The sequence below is a fragment of the Aspergillus eucalypticola genome (genome assembly GCF_003184535.1).
Source record: "Aspergillus eucalypticola CBS 122712 chromosome Unknown BO83scaffold_7, whole genome shotgun sequence".
In the NCBI taxonomy this organism is placed as follows: Eukaryota; Fungi; Ascomycota; class Eurotiomycetes; order Eurotiales; family Aspergillaceae; genus Aspergillus; species Aspergillus eucalypticola.
Window position 1 is genome coordinate 872569 of NW_020290281.1, and position 27722 is coordinate 900290.

Below are 27722 nucleotides of genomic sequence, written 5' to 3' on the forward strand. Positions count from 1 at the left end.
GATTGCAGACCGAGGACATTCCTTTCTGTCACGCCATCCGCGGGCTGGTTTTAGTTCTTCGCCCTGCCGGAGTATGTGAACTAGGTTAGTTAGTTTACTGAATTAACTTTTGCTGACACATACCTATTCGGACCGACTCGGACCAACTTTGGATCTTATACCCTTCTTGGGTACTTCTTCCTTTCTTCGATGATTTGAAGAGGAATGAAGAATGACTCCCATACTGAGCTATACTACTAATAAGTCTATCTTTCTATGGCCTCTAGTGAGCTAGTCATCTCTGAACACCTACCTAGCTATGAGTTTGAATGTAAATAAAGGTGAATGTAGAGGCCATATACCAAATAAGGTGGACGGTTCAAAGTGCGGACGCTCCCCTCCGAAGGTGCTCCAAATACCCACTGTACATGGGATTCGGCCCGAATTGAATTTGGCCAATCCGCCATGAGACACACCAGATGGCGCTCAAATTGACTACCCCGCCCTCCACAGGTAGCAATGAAGACATTCCCAGAGACTCAATTCATAGCAAGAGATACAACGTCATGCAAGATCCGCGCGGTTCAATTCTGTAAGTTGCTGTTTCGATCGCACACCGAAAACAACGTGATGTTGAAGCAAAAGGTAGGTGCAGAGAAAACAGCAGGCGGTAAGAGGAACCTTGGGATTTCCGTCGAGCAAATGAGACATAACCCGCGAGAACGTACGTACATATATGCAATCTACATTTTCATGCGAAGCTAGAGATCATGGACAGTACTCAAATTCAAGCGAGCGGAGATGAAAATAATGAAAATACCAGAACCTTGTCGCACTCGTCTATCACTGCATGTTTGCGGTGCCGGAAACAGAAGGTGACTACATGTCCGTCCGATGCCAGAACCACTTCACTTAACGTCGAATGACTCCCAGCTAAAGTGTGGTCGCGAACGTCCCACGTGCACTCGATGCGAGCGACTCAGTGCGGCATGTAACTATCCGCGGCCTCCAAATCGCCGGGGTCCACGGGGTCCACGGGCGGCCAGGCTGCTGCATGAAAACAATCGGGGGGCACCCTTTCTCACTCGGCGCCTGGGGACTCAACGCCGGCGCAACGAAGCATTTTCGCAACAAACTTCTGCTGCTGAGACTCAGAAACTCAGTCCGATCCATGGACATCATGCTTCGAGTTCCCTTGGTCCTAATGGTCGTCGTGAAGACGATCCACTTCTCCCTAGCTCCACTGGATTGGATGACACATCGGCGGCTCTAGGTATAGGAACACGTACTCCGTCTAATGTACGTACTGATCTGAGCTGCACCAGGGCTGTTATCCAATAGCTAATTGGTCCGTAGACATACCCACGGCAGCTACGTACGATGACGCCTGTCGCATCGGAGCCAGGACGTTCCTCAGACCAGACACAATTACCACCACCCGCCCTGTGTCTTTCTTTGCTGGAGGTATACTTTACGCGCGTATATAACGCACCTCTATTGTTTCATAAACCCACTCTTTTTCAGAATTATCTGGAAGGAAGACTCCATCGCTCTCTTCTTAGAGCTTTACTCGCGCTAGCAACTCTGTATGCCACTTTAAGACTCTAGCGCTTCTCCACGTTCAACTCAGCTAACACGATGCCCAAGATTTCTTCAGCCGAGGAATTATTCGAATGACATAATACCTGCAAGAGAAGGGCAAGCAGAATTAAAACTTTTGAGCTCATATCATGCTTGCGGTCGCCCATGGGCGAAAGCTGCTTTAAGAGAACTTTTGATCTCAGCCTTAGAGTGTCCATCTCTGATGGTCGTCCAAGCGTTGGAGTGTCTGCAGCTGTATTGGTTTGGCATTGGTGACTTTCATTCTGGGAGTTTATGCCTTGGTAAGTTCTTCTGTCTTTCATTGGTCAAAAGCATGCCTATGGACGCCCGGAGAACTTGTGTTGACAGGTTCACAGCCCTCGCCTATCGTTCATGTCATCTGCTTGGATATAGCAGGAAGTCTACGGACAACAGCGACTATTCTGACGAGTCGCTCGAATCTGAACTTTCCCGTCGATGCTTCTGGGCTTGCTGGACATCTACATGCATCGTTATGGAACCAGAACCATATATCAAATTGGCCTGGCAGGAAGTGGGCTTGGTGCCGCTTCCGGGACTGATCTCCAGAACGTCGTCCGGTTATACAGTAACTTTAAATCAGACAATGGATGAGAATTGGCATTCCAGATCCTTGGATCATCGGATAAGCAGTGACAGCTACCCTGGGAGTGCAGCCATCTTAATGAAAATGGTTGGTGTATGGTCAGTACACATGTTGACCTGCAAGTCTTCTATCCTTGTATAGGTTTAACAGAAATGATGTTTTTTCAGGGCGAAAATTCAACAATTGTGCAAAGAGTATACCTCTGCTCCAAATGCTCAAAATTCTGGCCAACTCGAAAAGTTATCTCACTTGGCAACATCGCTATTTGATGAGTCAACCACCCTGAGAAATTCCGGTCATCAGAATGACCCAATAACCGAAGGCGAAAGCCTATTATTTGTCCACGATGCGCTCTACCACCAATGTCAAATCGCTGCCCATTGGATGATTGTCCCCCTTCTTTCGGGTATCCCTTCTGACCTAACAATTAGATCTGATAAGCAAAGAGAAAGTGCAGATACTGTTCTAAAACATGCAGAGCTGCTTGAACGGCTACTGGCGCCTTATCTCTATGGTCGAAGTGATATTTCACGTCTGCCTCCCCTTGTTGGCTTTGGTGCTTTTGTCGCAGGTATTGTGCTTCTGGCAACGGAAATTTCCCGCCAGGACTGTGGAGTGAATGGATCATTCACAAAAGACTGTCGAAATGGTCCCAGACTACCCGCAGTAAGAGCGATTGTGCATTTATTAGATCATCTGCGAGTCTATTGGAGAGCGTTGGAACGTCCGGTAAGTTGTATCTCGTTCTAATTTCCCATGTTTGATGTCGTACTTTGACTCAAAAGATCACCAGTGGGAAACCTTTAATTCTGCATTGTCGACAGACTCTTTCAAGTTAAAGAGACACGCCACACCAACGATTGTACGAGGTGGTATGTTGATGAAAATGCTCGTGCAATCCAGAAAGTTTCTTTCGGCTAGACTAATACCAATATAGATCGTCGTGTGGCATCATCTAGTGACTGCGAACCTCCCGAAATGCCTGACGGATATGATCAAAGCGAGGATATCTCAAGCAAGCAGCTGCAACCCTCTGAAGCCGAGATACGTACAGGAGAACTTGAAGCCCGACTCTGCTCGTCTACAGCTCCTTTGAACGGGAATGGGTTAGGGGCGCCAGATGAGTTAGGACGAAGTGACTCACCCATCGATCAGGTCAGTCTATCACGCGACTATGACTGGTATAGCTTGTCTTTCGCGGAGGCCGGACTTGGGCAGTTTGCTGGGCTTGAGCCTTCTACACTTTTCCAGCAAGGCTGGGGGACATTTGGCTAGTTATCTAACGCCCAGAGAACGCCTTGCAATAATTAAATAGTGGCTCGCATTGACGGCTTGCCAGAAAGTCGGACGCCAGTTCTTGGCTTCCTCCTGCTTTCGCAAAAACAGAGTCGTAAAAGACCTTATTAAAGCATCCGGAGCAGTAAGTATGGCCACAAATCAGTGCCCAGATCTACCACCTTATAATAGCATATCTTGCACTCATAGTACTCCTATACCTTCTCAGCAATACGACACTAAGAGATTAATTCGTTCCTCGCCATCTAGTATTTGTTCAACTAGGGCCGGGCTTGGTAGTAAGCTAGCAACGGGTTCAATTGTATCGCTCGCTGCAACAGCGACCGCATCAAATTCGATCAGATTCACTAGCTGCTAATTAGTTCATTATCTCCGGCAGAAGAAATGGCGCAACAAAACCAATACTATCACCGGCGCGGAATAAAATATTAAAAATCAACGCTCGTTTCAACAACTAGGCCACTAAGAGCATCAACGTCAATCGGATTATCTAAGAAAACAGTCAATCCAGTTACTCGGCATGTCGGATGATGGCGCTGGTGCTGTTGCCGGCGCACGACGCATCTCGCTTACTTCACGTTGGGGCCGGAGGCGCGTGCCGGCCAAGTAAAGAACCGAAATGACAAAACAGGGAACTAGAACCGCAAGCATAGTCCGCATAGTACTGGGGTTCAGGCCTACAGGGAAAAGAATGTGATGATCTGAGGTCCTGGAGATGTCAAAAGGCGACCGTCGGACACGCGGAACTTAAGAGCTTGGAGAGGCTGACCCTAATCAGAGCGAAAGGAACGGCCGGAACAGTGGATGAAGTGGAGAGGGCGATGAGATGCGCATTGGGCAGGTTTCAACTTGGTCACGATTAGGCTGAAGCGTTCATTAAACAAGCGTCGCGGAAGACCTGCCCTGTGGCCGGGAACACATCGGTTCCACAAATATCTAAGATTTCTCCCCCCTCCCCTATAAGTTCCGAACGATATAGATAGAACAGGGGCTTCTCCCAATCTACTGTGTATGTATGCGACAAAATAGTAACTTATCGTTCCTGACTTCCGATTAGACCAAACAGTAAAGTTTCAGAATTTACCACTCGAAGAATTAGAATATTAGACTATCATGTCAATTTATGGGGAGGGTGGACTCAGTAATCAGGTGAGCAGGATAAAAGATACTTTTATACCGTAGAGCCAATATGCTTTATTTTGAGAACGGTCCCGACTTGTTCCCTAACCACGACCTTCTACTGTCAGAACTGTCCGTTTGACCTAGTTTTCATATTTGAAGTGCTTCTTTGTATTTTTCCTGATGGGTCTCGAGCAAGAATATCTAGGTAGCAGAATTTCCATTGACTGGGTTAACTTTGAGTAGGAGGTATGGAGTTGTAACACCAGCTTGTAGCATTATTCCAGGTAAGATATAATATATATATCCAGAATGTAGTAGGGATAGGTAGGTACAAAGTAGTTCATTTCTATCTCCGGTCATCCCCGGTTTCGAATAACTGCCCCAAGATGAAAGCCAAATTGCAATTGTTAGGTTATGGGGTCAAGGCATTGCCCTCTTTCTGAGACTCGTAGCATACAACACGTGATGATATTGTATGACGATGCTCACATGAATGATAGAAGCAAAGAGATGTCCCCTACGGGCAACCCGATGATATACAAGCGCGTTCATTTTCGAAAGGACCGACCTTCTATTGTTTCGTGCTACCCAAGGAATACACCTACAACCACAACTCCATTCGCTGTTGTACCGATGGACATGCACGGCTGTTTCATCAGTCTGCCTGCGTGACATCACCCAGGCCTGCCGTTGCCTCGCGAACAATCTCCTCCACGGTAATCCCCACCAACAGCTTCAACACGGGCACGTCCACCCCCAACTCTCCCATAATCCACGCTCGGATGTCCACCGCGATCAACGAGTCCACGCCCAGATCCACCAGTGCCGTGGTTTCGAGAACCGGTTGATCAGCAGGGAGATGAAGAATGGAACGCACTTTGGAGACGATACCATCTAAAAGCAAGAGTAAGAGTTTCAGTTAGGGTGCCGGTCAAGAAGAGGGGTTCATAGTCAACTCACCTAATATAATCATCTGGGCTTCCTCCTTTGACTTAGACTGTGCCAGCCGCTCTCGCGTCGAAGCAGCCTTCTTGCCCTCCTCACCATCCCGCATGCCACCATACTCACGACGCAAGCAGTTTTCCTGTTTCCAGTAGTGCGAAAAGCGGACGTTAGTCGCCCACGTCACGCCTCGCCTCACTGAATCCTCTAGATCGTTCATATTGACCCGGGGAATTCCGGCTGTAATCACTGACCCCTGGGCTACATCAGATGCAGATGATGCTTGTGAAGGTCGCCCTGCTCGAATTCCCTCCGCGAACAAGGCATGCAGGTGCTGCTCCCCCATCGGCAGACAATACGCCTCCAGCCGCGCCATTTCCTGTGCCGAGTACTGTGCCCGCTGCCGCTTTACGTACCCGACGTCCGTCATACGGGAGATCTGGATCACGGAACCTGTCAGATGGCGTCGCCGCCGCTGAGTGATGAGCGCTTCCGAGGCAACGTTTGCTGCAGTGTAGGCGCTCTGACCTAGGTTGCCTAGCGTGGCGAGGATGGAAGAGAAGGCGATAAAGAATCGGAGGGGTTGGTCGCCGACCAGGTTGTCGAGATACCGGAGGCCTTGGACTTTGGGTTGCAGGACTTCGTGTAGTTCGGCTGCGGTGGTTTGCGTGAAGAAATTTTCACGCATGAGCATGGCGCCGTTGGCGATGCCGTCTAGCGTGGGGTAGGTTGTTGTGATAGTTTTGTAGATTGCGTGGAGGCTGGGTAGGGAAGTAATATCTCTGTGTGAATTGTGGTCAGTCTGGCTCTTCTTCTGCTTGTTTAACTTGTGTTCCCTGGGTAGGTGGAGGGATGAAAGGGGGCGAAGGAAAGTGCAATACCCTGCTATTGAGATTATTTTGGCTCCGTGAATTTGGTGATGAGATTCGACCCAGTCTGGCGACATTTGTGGGCGTCGGCTCGTTAAAATAATCGTTCGAGCGCCATGGTGAACCATCCAGTCGCACAGCGACTGGCCGAGATCACCGGTCAAGCCAACAAGCCAATAGGTTCGATCCGGACGCAAGATCTGCGTGGACGCATCGATGAGCTGATAGTGGACGGGCAGGGGGGTCGGGCAGGACCAGTTGACAACGGAAACCCCTGGCAGTGACCCAGGTTGACAGGCTAGGAGATCTGGTAGCTCGTACTCCGGCTGGTGCGCGCTCACGTTCAGCACGATGTACTCTTCTGCAGCCGTATGAGCATCACTGAGCAGCTCAGTCAAGTCGGTTAGTGGCGGAAGAGCTGGCAGAAAGGATGCTTCGGCGACCCCAGATGGAGGACTATATCGTTGAAAATGCCCTGGGAGAGAGTCCAGTGTCTGTGTCGGAGCCCCATTGTTGCCCGAGAGATTGATGATGGCGTGAAGGTCTTTGGGAAAAGCGGCGTTCAAAACTCGTCTGGGAGCCCGCGGATTGCAGTACACCCACGGCCCCATAGCGGCCAATTCTTTACTGCCTGTGAAGTAATGAACCTGGCGTTTCTTCGCTTGGAGTTGGAAGGTCCAGATGGCTTGATACATGGCCGCTGGAGGATCAAAGGCATAGAGCAGAACGCTAGTTCCAGGCGCGATGTCCTTCACGACAGACGCGATGAGAAGGTGGGCGGCCAGAAGGCCAAAGTATTGGGAGTGACGGCTTATCTCGGGGCTCACAACGATCGATGACAGTTTCGGTGCGGTCAAGATTGACGAGATCTCGTTGGAGGCCAGCACCACGGTCTCGCCGGTGACAGAGTCAACTCCCTGATGCAGGAAGACGGGTCCATCACGGGTCGGCAGGGCTGTCAACGCTGAGCGGGTCGTGCGTACGACGCGAGAGTCAATACCCTCATCCGAATGGAAGGGACTCTTGTCGACCAAAGTGAACATATCCTTGTGCCATTCCAACGAACACGCTTGTCTTTCCACATGAATGGGAGCCGAGATCTTCCTCCTTGAGCTGTTGAGGCGGTTGTTGGCCGGCTCCAAGGGGTGCAATCGTGGTACCAGTAGCTGGCCGGTCGAATCCAGTGCCAGCTCCGGCTCGAAGGTGGGAAGTGCGTCAGGATCACTCGTGCTGACCAGGCGCAGCAGGCTCTTAGTGATGACTCGAACGATCGTATCAGGGTCAGTCTCGCGGCTGATATCGATCATTTGTAGGCGCAAATGAGGCAATTCATGAGCCAGAGACCGTGCCAAACCAACCGACAGAGCAGATGAAGAATTACCAGCGCGGTAGTCATCAGTGATCCACAGCATATGTCGAGCGGAGTCTACAAGAGTCTGCAGCCCTTGCCAGGCCTCTTCTGATGGCCTTACGCTCTCTGGGTCCAGATGAGCCAGGTTGAGCACTGTTGGTTTGTTGGGAAAGGAAGCGCCATTGAGCTCCTCCAAGGAATGGAAGAGCGTAAGGTTATGTGTATGGGCTGCCAACTGCGTCTGCACTCCCTGTAAAATTTCGGGCTGGGGGAAGCTGGGCTCAGCGACGATGACTAACTCCTCCAAGACCGGCTCTGGCAACAAGCTAACTTGTTCGTCCACCGCTTGCGCGACCATGACACTAATAGGCCAAGCAATGGGATCTTTCAGCGGAGTGTGCGTATCGACGCCAGAGAACCCGGTGGCTGCCAGCAGCTCCTGCCAAGTTTCCAACGAGACAGTCGGCGAGTAGCGACGCCCTTCCTCGCGACCAGCCCACCAGCCTGTGAAGCCTCCGAAGATTAGCCCCAGCGCCATGGGCCCATCTCCCAGCACCTCTGTCAGGATCAGGAATCCGCCCGGTTTGAGCAGCCGCCGGACCCGGCGCAGGGCATCCTTCAGCGAGGCCGCCACATGCAGCACCGCATAGGCGACAACCACATCATAGCTGCCTTCCTTGAATCCTTGCTCCATGGGATCCACGTCGAGATCAAAGGTTTGGAACTCCATCCGGTCGGCGAAGGGGGCAAACTGCTGCGCCGCCTTGTCGAAGAAACCCGCCGACACGTCGGTGAACGTGTAGCGTGCGAGAGCATCGCCCAGAGCGGGCAAGACCGAGCGTGTAGCACAGCCTGTACCTGCTCCAATCTCCAACACTTGGAGCTGACGATAGCGATGGGCGAGCTGGGCAATGATCGCGCCCAGCGGCCCCTGGGCGGGCGCGCATACCAGGCTGTTCTGATACCACTCGCTCAAGGTATCATCAGCCATGAAGCTCTGTAGCATCGTCGTATCATGCCGGATGACCGCTGGAAGAACCTCTGACGCCATGCGAATGAGTTTGAAGTCGATGTCATCGGCTGAGTATTGGCTTCGGATCTGATCTATCTGCTCTGCAGTGTCCTTCAACCACTGCGGCGAAGCGTACGGGTGTTGGCCCGTGCGGACGGTCTTCTGCAGCCAGATGGAAAAGTCGAGGAAAGCTCCATGATGCGGTTCGATATCAACCGCCGTCGTTCGTAATCCAGTCTCCGCGTCGACGAACTGCCCACTGATCTGAGAGATATAGTACAGGGCCACCCGTTCCCAGTCAATGGTTTTGGCCAGCATCGCCGGTGTTGCTCGCCGACTGCCGAGCGCCAGCTCGCCGTTGGGCTCAGCCACGCCCCATCGAGTCTCAGAGAAGAGTTGGAGATCGTTGTCGGCCGTGGCGGGGGAGGCAGGCATGGTATTGATCCGTTCCATCTGGACGACGCCTTGCCCGGCGGCATTGAACATAGAGACGTCGCCACAGATACCGTGCGGATCTACCTGGTGCACATAGCTCTCCACCGTGAATTGCGTATCACATTCCCCAGAGCTGCAGAGGGGGAGATTGACCGTGACCCGCTCGATCGAGACGGGCATGTACAGGTTCCACAGACTCCCATCCCGGTGATCTGTGAAGGCCGAAAACAGAACCTGCACCGCATTGTCTAGCAACGCCGGATGCAGGACTGGTTCGTCTTCTGCCGCCTTTCTCCAGTCTACTCCTGCGAGAGCCTTTCCCAGTGATCGACGGAGGCGGGTAATTCGCTGGAAGGGACCCGTGTATTCGTAGCCTAGCCCGGCCAGATGGCTGTACACGTGTCCGGGATCCAGATCCGTCATCATTGCTGGCGACGAAGAAGAGGTTGCTTCGGGCAGAAGATCCTCGACCGGGTTGCCCAGGTGGATCGTGATGTTCATCGTGGCCGCAGCAGTAGATCGGCTCGTTTCCTCTGTCGGGTCCACATCCACTCTGAACCTTGCCTGCACCACCTGCTCATTATCACGAGACACCTGAGCAGTGACGGTGGTGCTGGCTCCATCCTTCTCGTCCACCCGAAGGGCCTTGAGGATGTTGACTTCCTCGAGTGTAATCGCTTGCACTGGTCGTCCAGCGGCCACCTGCAGGGCAGCCTCCACTGCCAATGCCAGATACCCCGTGGCTGGAAAGATCATCTGCCCTTGAAGAATATGTCCGCGCAGCCAATTTAGCCGGTCAGCACACAATACATTAGACCAGTGGTACACGTTGGTTGCGTCAACTGCTTCAACCAGCTCGTCTCGTGACCCGAGCAAGCTGTGGACTGGAGTCTTACACATCGTATGTTGCGTGACACGCCGTCTGGTAGAGCGGGTTGATGGCCCTGGGACCCAGAAGCTATGCTCATGGTCCCAAGGATACCTCGGCAAGTCCGTCAGACCCGGCCTGTGTGGTGTGTGCCCGAAGGCTTGGAGATTGGGGACTCCCGCACTGCCCAGATGCACCCACAAGTCACCTAGACATTCCGAAATCGCCATCTTGTCTGCCTTGCTCCGGTGAAGGGTTCCTGAATAAGGGAGCGCCGATCCACGGGTTTCGATTATCGTCTGCATGGCGGGCCCTTGAAGGGCCGGATGTGGACCGAGTTCGAGACAGAAGTTCACCTCCATCTCACGGTTTGTGATGGCGCTGGAAACCGCATGGTGGAAGAGCACAGGATTCACCAAGTTGTCTACCCAGTACGATGCGGCTAGTTCTATGCTTCTCTCGACATTGTGACTGTCATGATCACTGTCATAGATCATGGCCTGCCCAGATCGTACGCTCGAGTACCAGCGCGGGGCGTTGTCGCCCGAAGGACGCAGGACCTCTACTTGGCACCGGGCCAACGAGGCGTGATACTCGGCGGCACACGAGCGCATATGATGCGAGTGATACGCGGTTCCAACCTTTAGCAGCCGGTTGAAGACCTTGCAACTATCCAAGTAGGCTTTCATCTCCGCTACTGCATCCGCGTCGCCCGAGAGCGTCACGCTGGATGAGGAATTCACTGCTGCTACTCCCAGTCGTCCCTCAAATGCGACGGTGTTGACCAGCTCTTCCGCCGCAGCCTGGGACAGACCCGCGGCCAGCATCTGGCCCTCCTTGGGCAGCGCGGGGAGCATGCGACTGACGTGCAAGCCTCGATAAAAGGCGATGCGGATCGCGTCCCTGGGGCGTAGAAACCCGGCGACCGCGGCGGCGGCAATCTCGCCAGAGGAATGGCCTACCACCGCGGCGAACAAGACCCCGCCTACGGCTTGTAACAGGTGGGCGAGCATCAGTTGGACCGCGGTACAGGCGGGTTGGCAGATCTCGGGGGCCTCCAGTCTTGAGTTCTCGGATGGTCGCTGCAGTTCCTCGCGTAGAGACCAGGAAGGTCGGTCCTCCTCGGGCAACGATTGTAAGGCGGCATCCAGGCTATCAAGGAACGAGGCCAGCGGTGGATACGCGGCCATCAGGCCCGCACCCATCTGCGACCACTGGGCACCTTGACCCGTGAATATTCCGAGGATGCGTGATTCTCGTAATGAGGAGCGGTGGCCCGCCGACGGAGACTCCGCGGCGAGGATCGTGGCGAGACGTTCCTGTAATACCTCCAGCGAGGACGCCGGGAAGCTAATGCGGACGGGGAGGAGGGATCGCTGTCCGGCCATTGTTGACGCTAGATGTGCTGAGTCGATAGATGGGTGGGCTTGCAGGTACTCCTTGTATCGTTTGAGCATCCCTATCAAAGACCTTTCTGAGGCGGCCGAGAAGACGTACGGGAGAAGGGACGATGAGCACGAAGTTGGCGCCTGCGAAGAAATTCCAGACGGCGGGACGTCCGGCAGCCTGAGGGACTCCAAGATGACATGGGCGTTGGTGCCTCCGAACCCGAAGCTGTTGACGCTGGCTCGTCGTGGAGTAGCGGAGGATGATGACCTCTCAGACCATGGCTCAGCCTTGATCGGGACAGTCAGTTGAGTACAATACGGTGCAACCTTCGGATTCAGCTGTTGGAAACCCAGATTTGGCGGAATTATCCCATGTTGTAGGGCCAGAGATGCTTTCAGGACGCCAGCCAGGCCCGCAGCGCCCTCGGTGTGACCGACCACCGTCTTGATGCTGCCTACCCATACAGGACAGATCTCGCTGTGGTCGGGCGTAGATGTGAGCGAAAAGGCCGTGGCTAGCGCCTCTGCCTCCACCGGATCTCCGGCTTGGGTGCCAGTACCGTGGGCTTCAATATACTGAGGTCGATCACAGGGCTGGGTGGGATCCAGTCCCGCACGACGGTAAACGTCTTGAATGAGGCTCACCTGAGCCGCTGCGCTAGGTAGTGTAATCCCACTGGTACGTCCGTCGTGATTCACCCCGGTTTCTCGGATCACGCATTGGATGTTGTCGCCGTTGGCGAGGGCGCGGGAAAGTGGCTTCAACAGGATGGCCGTGATCCCCTCCCCACGGGCGTACCCATCGGCGCTAATATCCCACATCTTGCAGCTTCCGGTGGGAGAGAGCATGCCTAGATTGCTGAATCCAATGAAGGGACGACTGTCAAGAAGTAGGTTGGCCCCCGCTGCTACGGCTAAGCGAGATTCCCCTGACCGTAGCTGCTGCACCGCTTGATGAAGAGCGACCAGACTGGATGAGCAGGCAGTATCCACCGTCACAGACGGGCCATGCCAGTCGAAAAAATGCGAGATGCGATTCGAGGCCTTGTTCGGCGCCGTGCCTGTAATGTGATATGTAGAGATTGATTCATTGTCCTGACTACTGAGGGTTAAATAGTCATGGAACATCACCCCCGTATATACAGCGGTGTCAGAACCACGCAATTCCTCGACGGGAATTCCTCCCTCCTCCAGCGCCTCGTAGACTGTCTCTAGTAACAGTCGATGCTGAGGATCCATAGCTTGCGCCTCCAGGGGGTTAAGGTTGAAGAAGGAAGCGTCAAAGTTGGCGACATCCTGTGAAAGGAAATACCCACGAGGAGAGGCATTGTGTCGTGATGGGGGAATTCGATTTGGGGGTAAGTCTTGGGAGACGTCGTACGGTTGTTGGAGAAGAGTCCAAAGCGTCGAGGGAGAATCACACCCGCCCGCCAGTCGACATCCGCTGCCTATGATGGCGATAGGTTCGTTCATCGTAAAATAATGAGAGTAATCCAGAACTAGAAAGAAAAGGAACCAAGCAAGAAGTTTATTAGATCATAAACGATGAATGACAGTTTTGTAGCTCCCTTCCAGGGTGGCCAATGTCGTCTATATGAGGGGAAAGTTGAATTGGTCTAGGCCTCTATGCCACAACCAGACCGCAGCCGAATTTGAACACGTCTATCTCATTTGCGAACAGAAAAGTTATAGAAACATGATAAGAAGTCATTTGTGTAGACCAGTTCTAGCTAGCCATGTCGCCCTGTCTCAGCTGCAGATCAGTCCGATAGAGTTTGATGCCAGCTCCATGCGCTCGGGATTCTCATTTGCGGGCTGAACAGGGGGCTGTGTGAAGAAATTGAGCAACCTTGCGTAGCAGAACGGGATCACGAGGGATCTCATGTCCGGCCGCCGTCTCCACCATCTGGGCCTTACCTGTAGCGCAGTGTGTTTGCAAGGCAAATGCGTCGGCCCGATAAGGGTCTTTGGCGCCGACAATATGCAGTGACGGGAGTGAGATCTGGGCCAGTGGACCCAAACGCGTTGGAGCCTTCCCGTACGGCCACAGTAGCGGTGTGGTTGCATTCCATTGCCGACAAAGCAGGGGATGGTCAGCGGCGCCAAAAAGGCTTGTAATATTGTCCGTCTTGCCGATAACCTCGGAGGATTTCCCTTCCTCTGCAATAGTACGGCAGTGTCCCTCCTTATCCAGCGTAAACCCGGGGCTTTCAAGATCCCAACATTGGATTGCGCAGAAGAACACTGCACATCTGAACTCGGCATGAGGATATGGCCGGTTGGCGTCGTAGAGAAGGTAGGAAGCGGCTAGGGCAGCCCCTTGGGAGAATCCTAGAATCCCATCGAACGGGCCGTGGAGGTCGATGAATTGCTCCAAGCGGTTGACCGCTTCTAGCACGGTGTCCGGAGAGGGAACGGTGAAGTAAGAGTAGTAAGGCCCCGGAAAGAATTTGTCGACTCCTAGTTTGTCGCGACGGTCAGTCTTACCCTCGCCTACACAAAACCTGATTGCTGTGAAAAGAGCATTCTACCTGGCGCGGGTGAAGTTTCCAGCTCCCCCTGGAAAAAGACAAACTCATGGCCTGGCAGCTGACGTTTGATCATGTATAGCTGAGCCTCCAGTACGGCATTTCCGGTGCCGATGCCGTGCAGACATAAAAAACGCATGATGATGATTGTTGGAAGCGGTGGTGTGCTGGTGTCTGAGATGCTTCTTAGAGTTGACAACAACACCCTTTTATGGAGCTCCGTGTCATATGCTGGGCGCAATTGGTTATGAAGATTCTATCGCGCTTTGCGCAAGGGCCCCGGTTTGCATCATGATCTACGTACTCGTTGGCTGTATGAGAGCCCGTGGCTTGTAGACAGGAAACTCTCCTCGGCGACACCTTTAGTATGCCTATGCAGAATAAGTCTATAGTGGACGGATTCTGTTTGCTGGGCCACGGTATGCTCAATGATAACTTGTCAACGTAAGGGGAACAAGGGGTGATGTTAAGAAAAAGAGCGCATTATATTTGCTTGGTAGCGGTAATGTAGATCAGGGCTTCGCGGCGACGCACTTCGAGAAGAAAAAGGGGATCCATCCATAAATCGATACTTCGGCCTTTGCTACTACGCTGCTCACCTTTCTTGCTGAATTCTCAAACTGGTAGCAAGATGACCCGAATCCAGCCTGGCCCCAAGCCTACCTTATTCAACTTCGTCCGAGAAGTCATCGATCTCTGGAGTCAGCAGAGAGCCGACTCCTCCGCTCTCGTCCTAGTAACGAATGGAGAGCGCCGCGATGTCTCGTATCGTGAGCTTAGTGAGCGCTCCATTCACGTTGCCGCCGCGTTGTACGCGCTAGGAGTCCAACAGGGAGATACCATTGTCGTCTCGGCCACACGTTGCCAGGAATGGTATGAAATCCTTTGTGCTACGATTCGCAGTGGGATTTTGGTCTGCCCCGTGGCCGGCACACTCTCTGCTTCCGATCTCGAGTATCGCATGCAGAAAGTCAGCGCCAAAGCCTTCATCGGCGACCTACCTCAAATCCAGAAGGTCTTGTCCGTCCATTTACGTCTTCCTACCCTCCAACATTTGATCCAGGTAGGGCCCGACGAAAAGGTACCCAAAGCACTTGGGTATCCAGACCTAATTTCCATGGGCCAAGCGAATCGCGGAGACATCACCATCGATTCGGAGGGAAGCTCGCCTTGCGTCCTCTATTTTACTTCAGGGTCAACCGGACAGCCAAAGCTGGTCCAGCATAGCCAGATCTCTCTAGCTTTGAGCAGTCGAATTGCCGGAGAGCACTGGTGCCAACTCCAACCGGATAGTCTCTTCTGGAGCCTTTCCGAAGTGGGCTGGGTCAAAGGATCGTGGGCGGTATTCGCCGCCTGGAACCACGGCGCTGCGTTGCTCGTGGATGAAACACCGGGACTAGCCTTTGATCCCATCCAAACGCTAAGAATATTGCACGAGTATCCGGTCACCAGCTTCTGTGCCACTCCGACAGCCTACAGGCAGCTCGTCACGTCCGCGAGTCGGCAATTTGCGGCCACCCACCCGCCTCGATCTCTCAAAGTCTGCATCAGTGCTGGAGAGGCAATTGAGGAATCTGTTATTGAGGCTTGGCGACAGGTCACTCGGGGTGCCACCATACTCAATGGGTACGGTTTAACGGAGACAGTCTTCCTCTGCACGGAATCCACCAACGATCAACGACCGGGGTCGATGGGTCGACCTCTACCCGGGGTTCCGCTGGAGGTCTTAGGAGAGACGGCGGAACCAGCCTCCATTGGAGAGGAAGGAGCTCTTGGGGTGTGCTTGTCTGCTTGCGCAGACTCCATCTATGATGTCTTCAATGGCTACGTCGACGACCAGGGTGTTGTGACGCGACCCGTGGTTCGTAACGCGAAGGGTATGGAGTATTACTTAACTGGAGATCGGGGGTACCAAGATGCGGACGGTTATTTCTGGTTCAAGGCGCGAAAGGACGATATCATCAATTCATCCGGGTATCGCATAGGACCTAGCGAAGTGGAAGCCGTTTTACAGATGCATCCCGGGGTTCTCGAATCGGCCGTCATCGGCATCCCAGATAAAGAACGGGGATCGATCATCAAGGCATATGTAGTTCTGAACAAGGAGTACGAGCAGCATCCATTGCGCAAGCTCAAGGTGGAACTCCGGCAACATTGCCTCGAACATAGCGCACCCTACAAGTGCCCCCGGGTTATCGAGTTCCTCTCCAGGGCCGAATTGCCTCGAACGGTAACGGGAAAGGTACAGCGTCATGTGCTTCGTGCTCGCGATCAGGAAAGCTCAGCAGCATAGGAAAAACAGGAATGAAGTGAAATATCCTACTTCAAGATTCATTGTTCCGTAAGCTGTTCAATATCACGTACTACTCGCTATCCATATATATAATCACTATTCTGCGCCGGGAGAGTTAACAGGAAAACGGGCACATGCATACTTCAATTGATGTTTCTGGAACCACTTAGATTGGAATATGACTGATTGACTATATCGTAGAATCCAGTTTTACTCCCGAGCCCAGAGAGTCAAATGCATCGGCATGGATTCATCATCTATGTTTCTTTTTTTTTTTTTCCCAAGGTGAACTCATTCGGATGTTACTAACTGGACGTCTCCCTTGATGTAACCAAGCTTGCGAGCAGAAGAGGTAAACAGCATAAAGAATGAAATGACATTAAGTTCCAGGCTGGCTTCCTTGACCATTCGGAAATGCTGCTATCTAGCTGTCTCCTAAATGTAAAGATGACCTCCACTCACGGAGACCGTATTTCCATTGATCCAGCTTGCTCCCGGGCTAGCCAGAAACGCGACAACGTTTGCCACCTCTTGAATGGTGCCATGACGCTTGGCTGCGCTGGGCCCTTCGATCTGCGCATCCCGAAACTCGTCAGGGATTTCCCCACCTTCTACGGCGGTATCGATCTCGCCCAGTGCGACATTGTTGACCGTCATCTTGTGTGGGCAGGCCAGCTCGTGCGCCCACTGACGGCCCAAGCATTCCAACGCCGCCTTAGTAGCCGCAAAGAGAGAAAGGTTGCTGGCACCCATGCGAGACAGGGCGGACGATCTACAAGCGCTTAGCAAACCGGGATAGACAGGAGAGAATGGCCGGACTCACATGTTGATCACACGGCCGTCCTTGTCTGCAATGTGAGGGAGCAGGGCTTGCACCAGCAAATGTGGAGCACGAACATTCACCATGAATTCACTAGACGAGATCAATGTACATCAGGCCATACTGACTTGAATTAGGCTTCAAAACATAACAGCGGTCCCTTACTGTTCGAACAATGCTCCGTCGAGTTCTGCGACTGGAAGAAAGGGGGGATATGCTGCTGCGTTGTTGACGAGGATATCGATGCGTGAGACCTGCAGTCCCTGTAGCGCCTTTTCGATCACACGACGGCCGGAGTCCAATGTCGACAGATCGACCTGAACCAAGGATGCAGCACCACCGAGTGTGGTAATCTCCTTTGCCACTTGCTGGGCTGCCGGGGTGCTTTTGGCCGCATGGTAGACAATAGCAACCTTGGCGCCACGCCGAGCGAGTTCGATGGCAATACCAGCTCCAATGCCGCGGGAACTACCAGTCACAATGGCTGCTTTACCAGCAAGGGAGACAGTAGGGGGCAGGTTCAGAATTGTCATGGTCGCTCTTGTTGGTAAATGAAACTGAGATTTGATGAAAGGAGGAAGTCTGTACCGAGAGGGTCTGGGTTTAAGATATGCCCTAAGACCCGCGACTGTATCTCCGAGCATACGTCAGCGTGTAGAAATGTAAGATCCATTGTTTCTGTAACTAGCGCTCAGTCATAATTGTATGCATTGTAAATCTTAGACACAAGTGGGCAACGTGACTCCCTGCATCACATCACCCCCTTGCATCCTGCGAGTGAATCGTGAAATGTTCCTGCAGTCCTTCGGGATCTGTTAGGGCAACCGCAACTCAAATCCCGCCCCACCCCCAACCCTACGGAGGTGCATGAACTAGGCCGATCGCCTGCAGCAGATATGCCCCACCTGTATAGTTATTTGTTCTCGAGGCTCTGCATTGGATTCTTTGAATGTATCGCTTGCCATCTCACACTTAAGTTCCTCTCATATTGTCCATTTGACCGTCTCTGCGCCATTTTCTCCCTGTTTGCCTTTCTCGGAAATGTGTTTCACCGAGCGGGAAAGCACCTGCTACAACTCCGCCTATCTCGCGGAGTACTACGACATCTGGACCGGAAAACGCAATGACACCGCTTACAATGAATCCTCCCTGCTTCGGATGATCGCCTCTCGCCAAATCGCCTCCCCTCTGCTCGTACTGGATGTCGGCACCGGCACCGGCCGGCTCATCCAGGCGATGACTCGTCATGCAGCGGCAACCCCCGGGGTCTCCCTTGCCAACGTCGAGTTTATCGGGCTAGATATCGAGCCGCACATGTTGGCAAGGGCGGATGCAATCAACGCCACTCTGGCGGTCGAGACCGGATGTGCGCGCATCACTTGGCTTCTGGGGTCTGCGCTGGAAATGTCTGCCCTCCCTATCTTCCACCAACAGCATTCAATGCAGAAGAGGACCGTCGACCTCCTCACCATCGGATTCGGCAGTATCTCGCACTTCTATCTCCCGGGTCAGCCAGAGAGATTCCTGGCTGAGGTGGCTAGAGTACTCACCCCCGGGACCGGGCAAGCTCAAATCTCTGTGGTGAACAAGCTTCTTGTCGACCCAGAGCGAGGTCTGGACAAGGACATCACCGATCCGCTGCCTCCCAGTGAGCATTCTAGTGTCGAGTTCCCAGGCGTGGTGTATCGTGAGACGGTCACGGAAAACGGGGTCCAGGGGAACGTGTGGCGCGTGGTGCGGCATATTGAGGTTTGGAAAGGTCATGACACGCTCCTCGAGCGGAATATCGACACAGCGGTATTTCGGGTCTGGACGGAGGCTGAGCTGAGAGGATTGATTTCGGCGGCAGGCTTACGGCTGGCTCAGGTGGTGCCCCAAGAAGTAGACACTCTTTTCATAGTTAGCGTCTGACATGGATTTACTATCATAAATTAGCTGGGTAGTATTCATCGAACGCAAAGAAACTTAGTTGTGAATCGCATCCACTATACCCAGCAAGTTCAGTAGGGCATACCAATGGGCATTTAGCCTTGATTTTTAGGAGATATGACAAAAATCGAGATAGTATACTAAAGCCTAGGGGGGAGAGTCATTAGAGGAATTTCCGATTTGCAGCCTGAACAGAATGCATGGCTGCCCCCTTCCTTCAATCTACGTGCTGATCAATCTGTCCATATATATATATACATCTCCCGTTTGAGTGGATCACACCCTCACAACGTTTTTCTTCAAAAGAACAACTTAACCTCGGCTTTCGACTGCCGCCGTTAATCTCCCTCTCATAGTATTATACCTATAATCATCATCTAGCAACCGAGTATGGGGAGCATCGGTGAGCCTCTTGCGAATGTGGCACCAAGCCAGGATGTGGTTAAAGAGATTTGGTGTCAGATACTGGATTTAGAGGAGGAAGATGTGGAATCCGACTCGAACTTCTTTGCCTTGGGGGGCGATTCTATCGATGCGCTGAAAGTAGCGCGACTGGCTCAACAGGCAGGAATACCCCTAACAGTCCATCTGATGATCCGCCATCCACGACTGTCCGACCTGGTCCGGGCAGCGGCTACACAACCGCTCCAACCAGTGCAACAAGAAGAGCCTGCCCACCCAGCCTCCTCGCACCCCAGTCGTTTCATTCACATTTCTTCCTCTCAGCAGAATGAGGTGTTATCGCAGGCCGTACAGCAATGTGAGGTCGTCGAGTCAGCAGTGGCCCATCTCGTTCCGTGCACCCCAATGCAGACGGGTCTCATGGTGTTGACCGCACAACAACCGGGCTTATATTGGGCGGAGCAAGCCTTTGAAATTCCGCCGGAATGGTCCGTGGCGCAGGTAGAGGCTGCGTGGGCCAGGGTTGTCGAGGCCAACGAGATCCTCCGTAGTCGCATCATTCAGCTTCCTGATGGGAACTGCTATATGGCAGTTTTGCATTCTCAGGCGGTAGCCACGAAGCCTGAGAAGACTGTGAGACCCAGCAGGGGGTCCCCCTTTGGCAAGCCTCTCATTTACTACTGGGTTGAACCTGGACGCCTGCGCTGGCATGTTCATCATGCCATCTACGATGCGTGGTCGCAACGTTTGATCCTGGACGCCGTAGTGGAAGCGTACCGCGATCCCTCAAGTGCCCAAATCGTCCATCCCCCGTTCTCTGCGTTTGCGAGTCATCTCGCGCAGAAGGACCCCCGCTCGTCCACGAAATTTTGGCGACAGTATCTCCACGGATTCGAGGGTCAGCCTTTCCCTCGGGCCGTGTCTCTAGGTGAATCGACGGTCCAGGCACATGTTTCCGGCACGTCTCTTTGGGGCCATGAACAGCAACATCTGGGGTTCACGGCCGCCACCGCAATCCAGACAGCATGGGGTCTTGTCCTGGCGCGGTACAACGAGACATCAGATGTGGTATTTGGCGTGGTTAGCAACGGACGCACGGCGGAAGAAGTTTCTGGTGCCGACATCGCTAGCATAATTGGACCCACTATTGCCACTTTTCCAGTTCGTCTACAAGTGGATGAAAGCTCTACCACCGTTGCGGCGTGTCTGGCATCTGCTCAAGCGCAACATGGCGATTGCCTACCTCACGAACATGTGGGACTGGCGCACATCGCGTCCCTGGGCAAATCTGGCCCCGCTCAGGCTACGCGCTTCCAGAGTCTCCTTGTCGTCCAGCCGGATGACGAACCAAACAATAGCAGTAGCCCTATTCGAGAGGTCTTGGGCGAGCGACGCGATGATTACATGGACTACCCCTTGTCCCTTGAGTGCTTCCTCGCTTCTGGCGCTATCCGCCACTCGCTCACATACACCGAGTCCTGCATGAGTCGTTGGGAGGCGGAGCAACTGCTCGCACGGTTCATTCACGTCCTCAACTGGATTGTCCAACCGGCCAACCAACACTCTCTCCTCTCGGAGCTCCAGCTCTGGACCTCTTCCGACGCCACCACTATGCAGCAATGGCATGCTACTCCTGTCCCCTTAGTCACAGAATGCCTGCATACCCGCATCGAGAAGAATGCCTCTGCCGGACAGTGGAACGACAGCCCAGCTGTTGTGGCATGGGATGCGGAGCTGACCTATCATCAGCTTCTGGCAGTCTCTCGCCATCTCGCCCGGCAACTGCAGGCGGCGGGCGTCGGCCCGGAGGTGCTGATACCTATCGCGCACGAGAAGTCTATTTGGTCAGTGATCAGTATAATTGCTGTCTTGCAAGCCGGGGGAGCCTTTGTGCTCTTGGACAGTGGCCTGCCGGTGGCACGCATGCATACCATGATTTCCGTGGTGAATGCGCCCCTCGTCATCTGCTCGCAACAGCTGAAAGGCAAGGTGACGGACCTCGCAGATCGGGTCTTGTGTCTGGATCCAAATCGACGTGCTGATCTGCTACGACAATCCACTACCCATCCTTTGCCCCTTCACCTCCCATCTGGCGCCACCGCCGAAAACGCCGCGTATGCTGTGTTCACATCAGGGACGACGGGCATCCCGAAGGCAGTGGTGGCCGAGCACCGTCAGGTAGCCACCGCATTCGAGGCTCAGGCCCAACAGGGGATGTTCCAACGTGGTCGGCGCATGCTGCAGGTGGCCACCTACAGCTTTGATCCCTCAATTGCGGACATGTTAGGGCCGCTGCTAGTGGGTGGGGTGGTGTGTATCCCACGTGAAGACGAGGTCCTCACGGATCTGGCTGCCGTGATCCGCCGATTCCAGGTAGATGTGATCGATATTACGCCCTCAGTAGCCAATCTTTTGGACCCAGCGGAGGTTCCAACGCTGAAGGAGTTGCGCCTGGGCGGTGAGGCTGTCACTGCCGCTCAGTTAGCACGCTGGACGAGCAGCCACAGCTCCTCTCCGCTCGCGTTTCACAACAGCTACGGGCCGAGTGAATGCTGTGTAACTGCTGCACTGACCCCACCACTCCATGTCGCTGCCAATCCGCTCAACTTTGGTATCCCTGTCGGCTGTCGCATGGCGATTGTGAAGCCGAATGACCCACACCAGCTGGTAGCACTGGGGCTTGTGGGCGAACTGGCCATCCAGGGCCCGATCGTGACACGAGGGTATCTCAATAATCCCGATGCACAGGCCAAGGCATTCTTGGAATCTGCCCCATGGGAAGACAGCCATTCGTCATCGCTTTCTCATCACCCCAGATGGGCCTCGCGTGTCTATTTGACCGGAGATTTGGCGCGCTTCGCGCCAGATGGGTCCGTGATCTTCGTCGGTCGGAAGGACCATCAGGTCAAGCTGAACGGGCAACGGATCGAGCTCGGGGAGATTGAAGCGACCGCACGGAAGCACGAAGGGGTGGAGGCCGCGGTCGCGATGGTCATAAAAACCAATGGGTGCTCCGAGCTGGTGCTGGTAGCCCAGTGCGGTTCCGGTCCTCGTAATGACCTAGGGCTGCAACTCCAGGATCGGCCCGATCTCCATAGCTCGCTCCAACAACATCTCGCCACCCTCCTGCCCGCATACATGGTTCCAGCCATCTGTCTGCTTGTCAACCTAATACCACTCTCCTTGACCGGTAAGACAGAACGCAAGGGCCTCCAGCAGTGGGTGGAACAGCAACCAAACTTGTCATCCTGGCGCACAAGTACGCCGACAGCCACTATCCCGGCCTCGGACACTGTAGCCCGAAAGCTAAGCCAATTGCTTGCTCCCTCGTTACCTACCCTTGCATCTGGATGGAACTCAGATCATCCGCCTGATGTTGCCCCAGTCGCCGCAGGACTGGACTCCATCCGCATGGTCTCATTTGTGCGCGCTATCAACCACACCTTCGGCGTTCGGCTGCCGCTCAGTCGCATCCCACGCGCGATGGTGCTCACCGAACTCGCTCACGAGGTGCGTCAACTGCAGCGTGGCCCGAATAGTGACGAGGATGCGCCAGAAAGTGATGCCGCACAGGACCAGGACGAGCTCGACCTAATGCTGGCAGATCTCCAGAGCGGGATTCCACGCCCACCACTAACGCTTGCCTCCCCTTCTCACCCGCCGCAATCTCCCCCGCCCACCAAGCACCATGTTTTCTTGACAGGTTCTACCGGCTACGTGGGAACCGCCATCCTTCACCAACTACTGACCGATCCACGCGTACAAACCGTCTACCTCCTGGTCCGCAGTCCTGATTGGGCCACCGGTCTCGAGCGCGTCCAAGCCGCAGCCATCACAGCCGGTTGGTGGGACGAGGTGAAACACGCTCCAAAGGTGCAAATCTGGCCTGGCGATCTCTCTCGACCGCACCTTGGACTTTCCGATGCGTCCTGGAACCAGCTAGCAGGAACAAGGAGCAGTCAGGATGCGTCTGAGGACGCAGCAGTACCTCCTCCAATCACCTCGATTATTCACAACGGCGCCCTCGTGCATTGGCACCGCAGCTATGCCGAGCTACGTGCCGCTAACGTCCACGCCACCGCGCAGCTCGTCGCGTGCGTCGCCTCCAACCCGCACATCACGCGCTTGGAATACATCTCCGGCGGCGCGCAATGGGATCCCGCCGATCCGCGGGTAGTGTTCGAACCCGCGACGCTGCGCCATAAACTTCGGGAGACGAATGGGTATGGGCAGAGCAAATTGATCGCCGAGCAGATCGTGGCGTGGACGGCGGCGCAGCAACCAACGACGATTCCTCGTTTCAAACTAGGCATTCTGAATCCAGCTCTCATTATCGGCGGACCTCGCAGCCACCGGTACGCTGCTAACCTCGATGACTTGCTCTGGCGTCTAGTGAGTGCGTGCGTCCTGATCAGCGAATACTATCCGGAGCCTGAGCCCCAGCGGGCTTGGATCTACGTCTCGACTGCTGATGCTGTCGCGGACGCGGCAGTGAGTGGTTTGCTTGGATCTTCCTCGTCCATGGATACTAGGACTACTGCTGCGGCCACTGGAGGATTACAGACAAGAAAGATGATACTTAGCGGGCTGCGGGTGGGCACCTTCTGGGACGCGGTGAACGCCGGCTTGGAAGAGGATGGGGCACAGAAGACAAGGCCTTTGAGGAGAAGTGTCACGTATGCGGCCTGGATCTCACGGCTGAGTGAGTCGATAGCTGCGGTTGGGGAGGCCCATCCTTGTTGGCCGGTTATGCATGTCATTGAGACCATGGGAACCACGCTTCTGAGTAGTCCTATGCCTCCTACATCTGCATGGGGGCCTGGCGAGAGGTGGGATGAGGTAGAGGAGGACATGGCGCGGGCTGTAACCCTCAATGTGCGCTACTTGAAAGAAATTGGGTATCTGGGCAGGGCTGAGGCGGCTGGAACGGAGATTACTGGTGGGTTTCGGCGGAGGGGCTAAGTTTATGGAAGGGTAATACGAAGATCATAAAGTGTTATACACATGACTACGAGCCATTGGAGTGTGTATGGTGTGAATAGAAGATGTTCATTTCCCAGATATTGTTGGATTTTACTTCAGACTATATTGAATCCAGTGAAGACTCCGAGTTGCAAAACGCAAAATTACATAGCCAAGGAGGAAGAGCGCGCCAAGGATCACTCCCCAGGGCAATACAGCATCATGCGTCCTAAGTCTCAACAGTTCTATTTCCGCACAAACCCTTCCCACGTACCAAAGGCCTTATGGCAATCTTTCTGATACTGCGGCAACCCGGCCGCATAAGTCAACAACTCCCGTTTCTTGCCCGGAATGTTCCCACCCAAGAACCACGAATCCGGGGACTGAAGGAACAAGGTTTCATCGAACATCGCCTTGACCCGTTGACTCCAAGCTTCCTGCGCGGGAGCTGTGGGCTCAAAAATAGTGTGTCCCCCGACATGCAGCGACTGGATGGCATCGCAGATGAGCTGGCACTGCACTTCAATGCCGATGGGCCCACTCGAGAAGGACAAGGGACCTTGCGGCCCCGCCAGGAAGAACATGTTGGGATAGCCGTGGATGGACATCCCAAGGTAGGTCTTCACGCCTCCATCGCCCCGCCACTGGTCGTAGAGGGAGTCCCCGTCGACGCTCTGAAGCCCCATGTGGGTGAGACCGCCGGTGATCATGTCAAAGCCGGTAGCGAGAGCGACGACGTCCAGGGGGAAGAAACGGCCATCGGTAGTAGTGAGACCCTTGGGTTCGAATGAGTGGATTCTGGTTGAGCGAAGATCGACCAGGTCGACGTTTGGCCGGTTGAACTGGTCGTAGTAGTCCAACTCGACGGTCGGACGTTTGGCGCCCATGGGGTGCAGGGGCTCGAGGGGGGCGAGGAGATCGCGCTTGCGGGGATCGATGATGCGGGCACGAGTCTTGGACGCCCAAAAGTCGTACATCTCGCGGTTAGCGGCCGGGTTGATCATCACGTCTTGGTAATTTGCGTAGACGTAGGGAAACCCACCGCGCTGCCACAGCGACTCCCGGAAGGCCTTCCGTGCGGCTGGGTCAGCGACATCAAAGGTGTTGATCGGAGTGAACTGGTAGTTGACACCACTGAAGTGTGTATTGCGGTAGTTGCAGAAGGCGGCGTGTGTGAGGGTTGTGTCGGGCATCCAGCCCTCAGCCTGCATGGGGAGCGCGGTGTTTGGAGTCCGTTGAAAGACGGTCAGGTGCTGTGCGCGTTTGGCCCAGTCCTGCACGATTTGCACGCCTGACGCCCCTGTGCCGATCACCGCGGCACGTTTGCCGGCCAGCTCGATGCCTTCCTCTGGCCACTCGTATGAGTGCGTCACTGTGCCCTGGAAGGACTCGAGCCCCGGAAACGACGGGATGTGTGGCACGGTACCGGGACCGGGGCAGGCGATCAGGAATCGACTGGTGAGGTGGCGGCCGTCCGCTATCGTGATATGCCAGCGGTCTTCGCGGAATTGCCCATGCGTGACCCGCGTGTGAAAGTCAATGTCCTGCTTTAGCCCGAGCATCTTGTCCAGATGGGCGAAGTATCGTCGAAGTTCTGGCTGAGAGGGGAACTTCTCACTCCACTGCCAGCTCTCCCAGATCTCGGGGATAGACAATCCGTAAAAGGGAGCCTCTGTGTCGACGCGTGCCCCAGGATAACGGTTCCAGAACCAGGTTCCTCCCAGATCTGACCCGGCCTCCAACACCCGGCAACGATGACCCTGTTTGCGAAGATGGTAGAGCAAGGTGACGCCGGCAAAGCCGGCCCCCACAATGATCATATCATAGTCTGGCGGGGGTTGTTGGATGCCAACCATATTGCTTGTTGGTGTAAGAGTGAGGACAGATACTGAGTGCAGGGGATCCTATCGAACAGCGGAAGGAAGCGCCGTTATGGGAGATCAGTATGAGGAAGTTGGTGGGCAGGCCTACTATGTTTATCTTTGACAAGAGTATCTCTACTACATACTGAAAGGCACATCTCACCACGACCTTATATATATTAGAGGAAGGTAGCACGAAAATTGGTGGTAGGTTTCTATCATTTGACAGAGCATTGACTACCAGCTGAATAAAGCATATCAAGATAGCGGTCAGGGCCAGATCCCGAACTGCAAGCCTCCTTGCAATCCGATCGCTTTCCATTCCGCACCCGTGGTCACCTGCAGCTAGTCTGCATTTCCGCCGCCTGTTTTTACTTTGTCTCACTGCTTTAGTGGCTGGTTTGCTTTCAGCTCAATTGCGTCAGCCACCTCAGTGTAGTTATGTTGCCACAACCCTCCGCCCAAAGTCGGATACTGCGAGCGCCAAGCACACATTTTCTGCGCCAACGGTGTCATACTTTCGACAATCTCCCGCGGCATAATCAGGGGGTAGCACTCCTCGGGTGTGAGATAGCTTGCCTGGAAGCAAAGCGAGATCCCGCGGCGCCAGAAGTCCTCGGTACGGTTCTCGCCACCGCCGTGACACAGTCGGCCAGTGAAGAAGAACACATCTCCTGCCTTCATGACAGCAGGTACCGCATCTTCATCGCAGCCCCAATCTTCGTAGTCTTCCCACAAGTGGCTCTTAGGAATACCCCGGGTTGCACCATTTTCCGCGGTAAAGTCGGTCAACGCCGTGAAGAAACTGATTTGGATCTCATCCATTCGGGGACCCAACTTGGTCAACCCAGGGAACTCTGCCGTGTCGCGGTGCAATTGCTGGGCCTTGCTGTGTGGACCAATCTCGATAACCTGTGCAGTGCACATCCAGTAATCACCTGACTCCTTACGGAAGACGGCCTCGCAGATCTGGTGGAGGAGGTCGTAGTTGAGTACCTCGTCACGGAAGGTCTTGCTGAGGGTGGGCAGATTACTGAGGCGGCGGGTGTTCTCCCCATGGAACTCGGTAATCCAAGCCTCCTCGTCGACCTTGCGGTGAGTTCCACAGGTAATCTTGGCCAGATGGGGGTCGATCTCGCGGTTCATTTTGGCAATCTGCTCCTGGGTGAAGAAGCCTTCCACCACGAGCCCACCATCCTCACGGAACATCTTTAGGATCTCCTCCACCGGGGCTTTGGCACTGATGCGCCGGAAGCTAGTCGGAGTTGGGCTGGTGATAGTCATTTTGAATTTGATGGAATTGGAATGTAACAATTAGAGAGGAGATGGGAGCGGAAGGGAGAATGTTCTGTGTTGTTGAATGATGTGTACTTTCCATGCGTCCAACATTCCTCTATTTATCTCTTTCAATACCATAGTAAGCGCAGCTCAACGCTCCGACTGGCGGTCACGCCGCTT

The 27722-nt window shown here is 54.1% G+C and overlaps 8 protein-coding genes across 8 annotated transcripts; 3 read left to right on the plus strand and 5 right to left on the minus strand.

The window, feature by feature from the left end:
- Nucleotides 1-697: 697 nt before the first annotated feature.
- On the plus strand, nt 698-3856 carry BO83DRAFT_228058 (Zn(II)2Cys6 transcription factor). Its single transcript, XM_025526875.1, has 8 exons — nt 698-703; nt 758-1278; nt 1336-1565; nt 1627-1862; nt 1938-2283; nt 2353-2914; nt 2979-3057; nt 3123-3856. The coding sequence occupies exons 2-8, from the start codon at nt 874-876 to the stop codon at nt 3458-3460; spliced, it is 2196 nt and encodes a 731-aa protein (XP_025390259.1). The 5' UTR covers nt 698-703; nt 758-873; the 3' UTR covers nt 3461-3856.
- Nucleotides 3857-5185: 1329 nt separating this feature from the next.
- Nucleotides 5186-12941, minus strand: BO83DRAFT_461972 (polyketide synthase; the record flags this gene model as incomplete). The annotated part of the gene is made up of 3 exons (XM_025537275.1): nt 5186-5497; nt 5564-6327; nt 6427-12941. 3 exons carry the CDS (start codon nt 12939-12941, stop codon nt 5259-5261), a joined length of 7518 nt encoding a protein of 2505 aa, XP_025390260.1. The 3' UTR covers nt 5186-5258.
- A 331-nt stretch (nt 12942-13272) lies between these two features.
- Nucleotides 13273-14135, minus strand: BO83DRAFT_425331 (uncharacterized protein; the record flags this gene model as incomplete). The annotated part of the gene is made up of 2 exons (XM_025535206.1): nt 13273-13928; nt 14000-14135. The coding sequence occupies 2 exons, from the start codon at nt 14133-14135 to the stop codon at nt 13273-13275; spliced, it is 792 nt and encodes a 263-aa protein (XP_025390261.1).
- Nucleotides 14136-14433: 298 nt separating this feature from the next.
- On the plus strand, nt 14434-16289 carry BO83DRAFT_461980 (acyl-CoA synthetase; the record flags this gene model as incomplete). The annotated part of the gene is made up of 1 exon (XM_025537276.1): nt 14434-16289. The coding sequence occupies exon 1, from the start codon at nt 14628-14630 to the stop codon at nt 16287-16289; it is 1662 nt and encodes a 553-aa protein (XP_025390262.1). The 5' UTR covers nt 14434-14627.
- A 435-nt stretch (nt 16290-16724) lies between these two features.
- On the minus strand, nt 16725-17642 carry BO83DRAFT_425333 (SDR family NAD(P)-dependent oxidoreductase; the record flags this gene model as incomplete). The annotated part of the gene is made up of 3 exons (XM_025535207.1): nt 16725-17061; nt 17113-17202; nt 17275-17642. The coding sequence occupies 3 exons, from the start codon at nt 17640-17642 to the stop codon at nt 16725-16727; spliced, it is 795 nt and encodes a 264-aa protein (XP_025390263.1).
- Nucleotides 17643-18159: 517 nt separating this feature from the next.
- On the plus strand, nt 18160-24409 carry BO83DRAFT_334354 (acetyl-CoA synthetase-like protein). The gene is made up of 2 exons (XM_025528374.1): nt 18160-18915; nt 19447-24409. Exons 1-2 carry the CDS (start codon nt 18268-18270, stop codon nt 24400-24402), a joined length of 5604 nt encoding a protein of 1867 aa, XP_025390264.1. The 5' UTR covers nt 18160-18267; the 3' UTR covers nt 24403-24409.
- Nucleotides 24410-24508: 99 nt separating this feature from the next.
- On the minus strand, nt 24509-26258 carry BO83DRAFT_357310 (flavin-containing monooxygenase; the record flags this gene model as incomplete). The annotated part of the gene is made up of 1 exon (XM_025529244.1): nt 24509-26258. The coding sequence occupies one exon, from the start codon at nt 26256-26258 to the stop codon at nt 24648-24650; it is 1611 nt and encodes a 536-aa protein (XP_025390265.1). The 3' UTR covers nt 24509-24647.
- A 387-nt stretch (nt 26259-26645) lies between these two features.
- On the minus strand, nt 26646-27548 carry BO83DRAFT_406914 (phytanoyl-CoA dioxygenase family protein; the record flags this gene model as incomplete). Its single annotated transcript, XM_025533914.1, has 1 exon — nt 26646-27548. One exon carries the CDS (start codon nt 27546-27548, stop codon nt 26646-26648), a length of 903 nt encoding a protein of 300 aa, XP_025390266.1.
- Nucleotides 27549-27722: the final 174 nt, after the last annotated feature.

Bases quoted from the DNA above. Each gene is read 5' to 3' on its own strand.
- BO83DRAFT_334354 (XM_025528374.1), top strand. From the start codon at position 18,268: ATGATCGCCTCTCGCCAAATCGCCTCCCCTCTGCTCGTACTGGATGTC. The intron at 18,916-19,446 runs GTCTGGACGGAG...AGCATCGGTGAG, and splicing joins TCGACACAGCGGTATTTCGG to CCTCTTGCGAATGTGGCACC.
- BO83DRAFT_228058 (XM_025526875.1), top strand. From the start codon at position 874: ATGCCAGAACCACTTCACTTAACGTCGAATGACTCCCAGCTAAAGTGT. The intron at 2,284-2,352 runs GTCAGTACACAT...ATGTTTTTTCAG, and splicing joins ATGAAAATGGTTGGTGTATG to GGCGAAAATTCAACAATTGT. The intron at 2,915-2,978 runs GTAAGTTGTATC...AAAGATCACCAG, and splicing joins GGAGAGCGTTGGAACGTCCG to TGGGAAACCTTTAATTCTGC.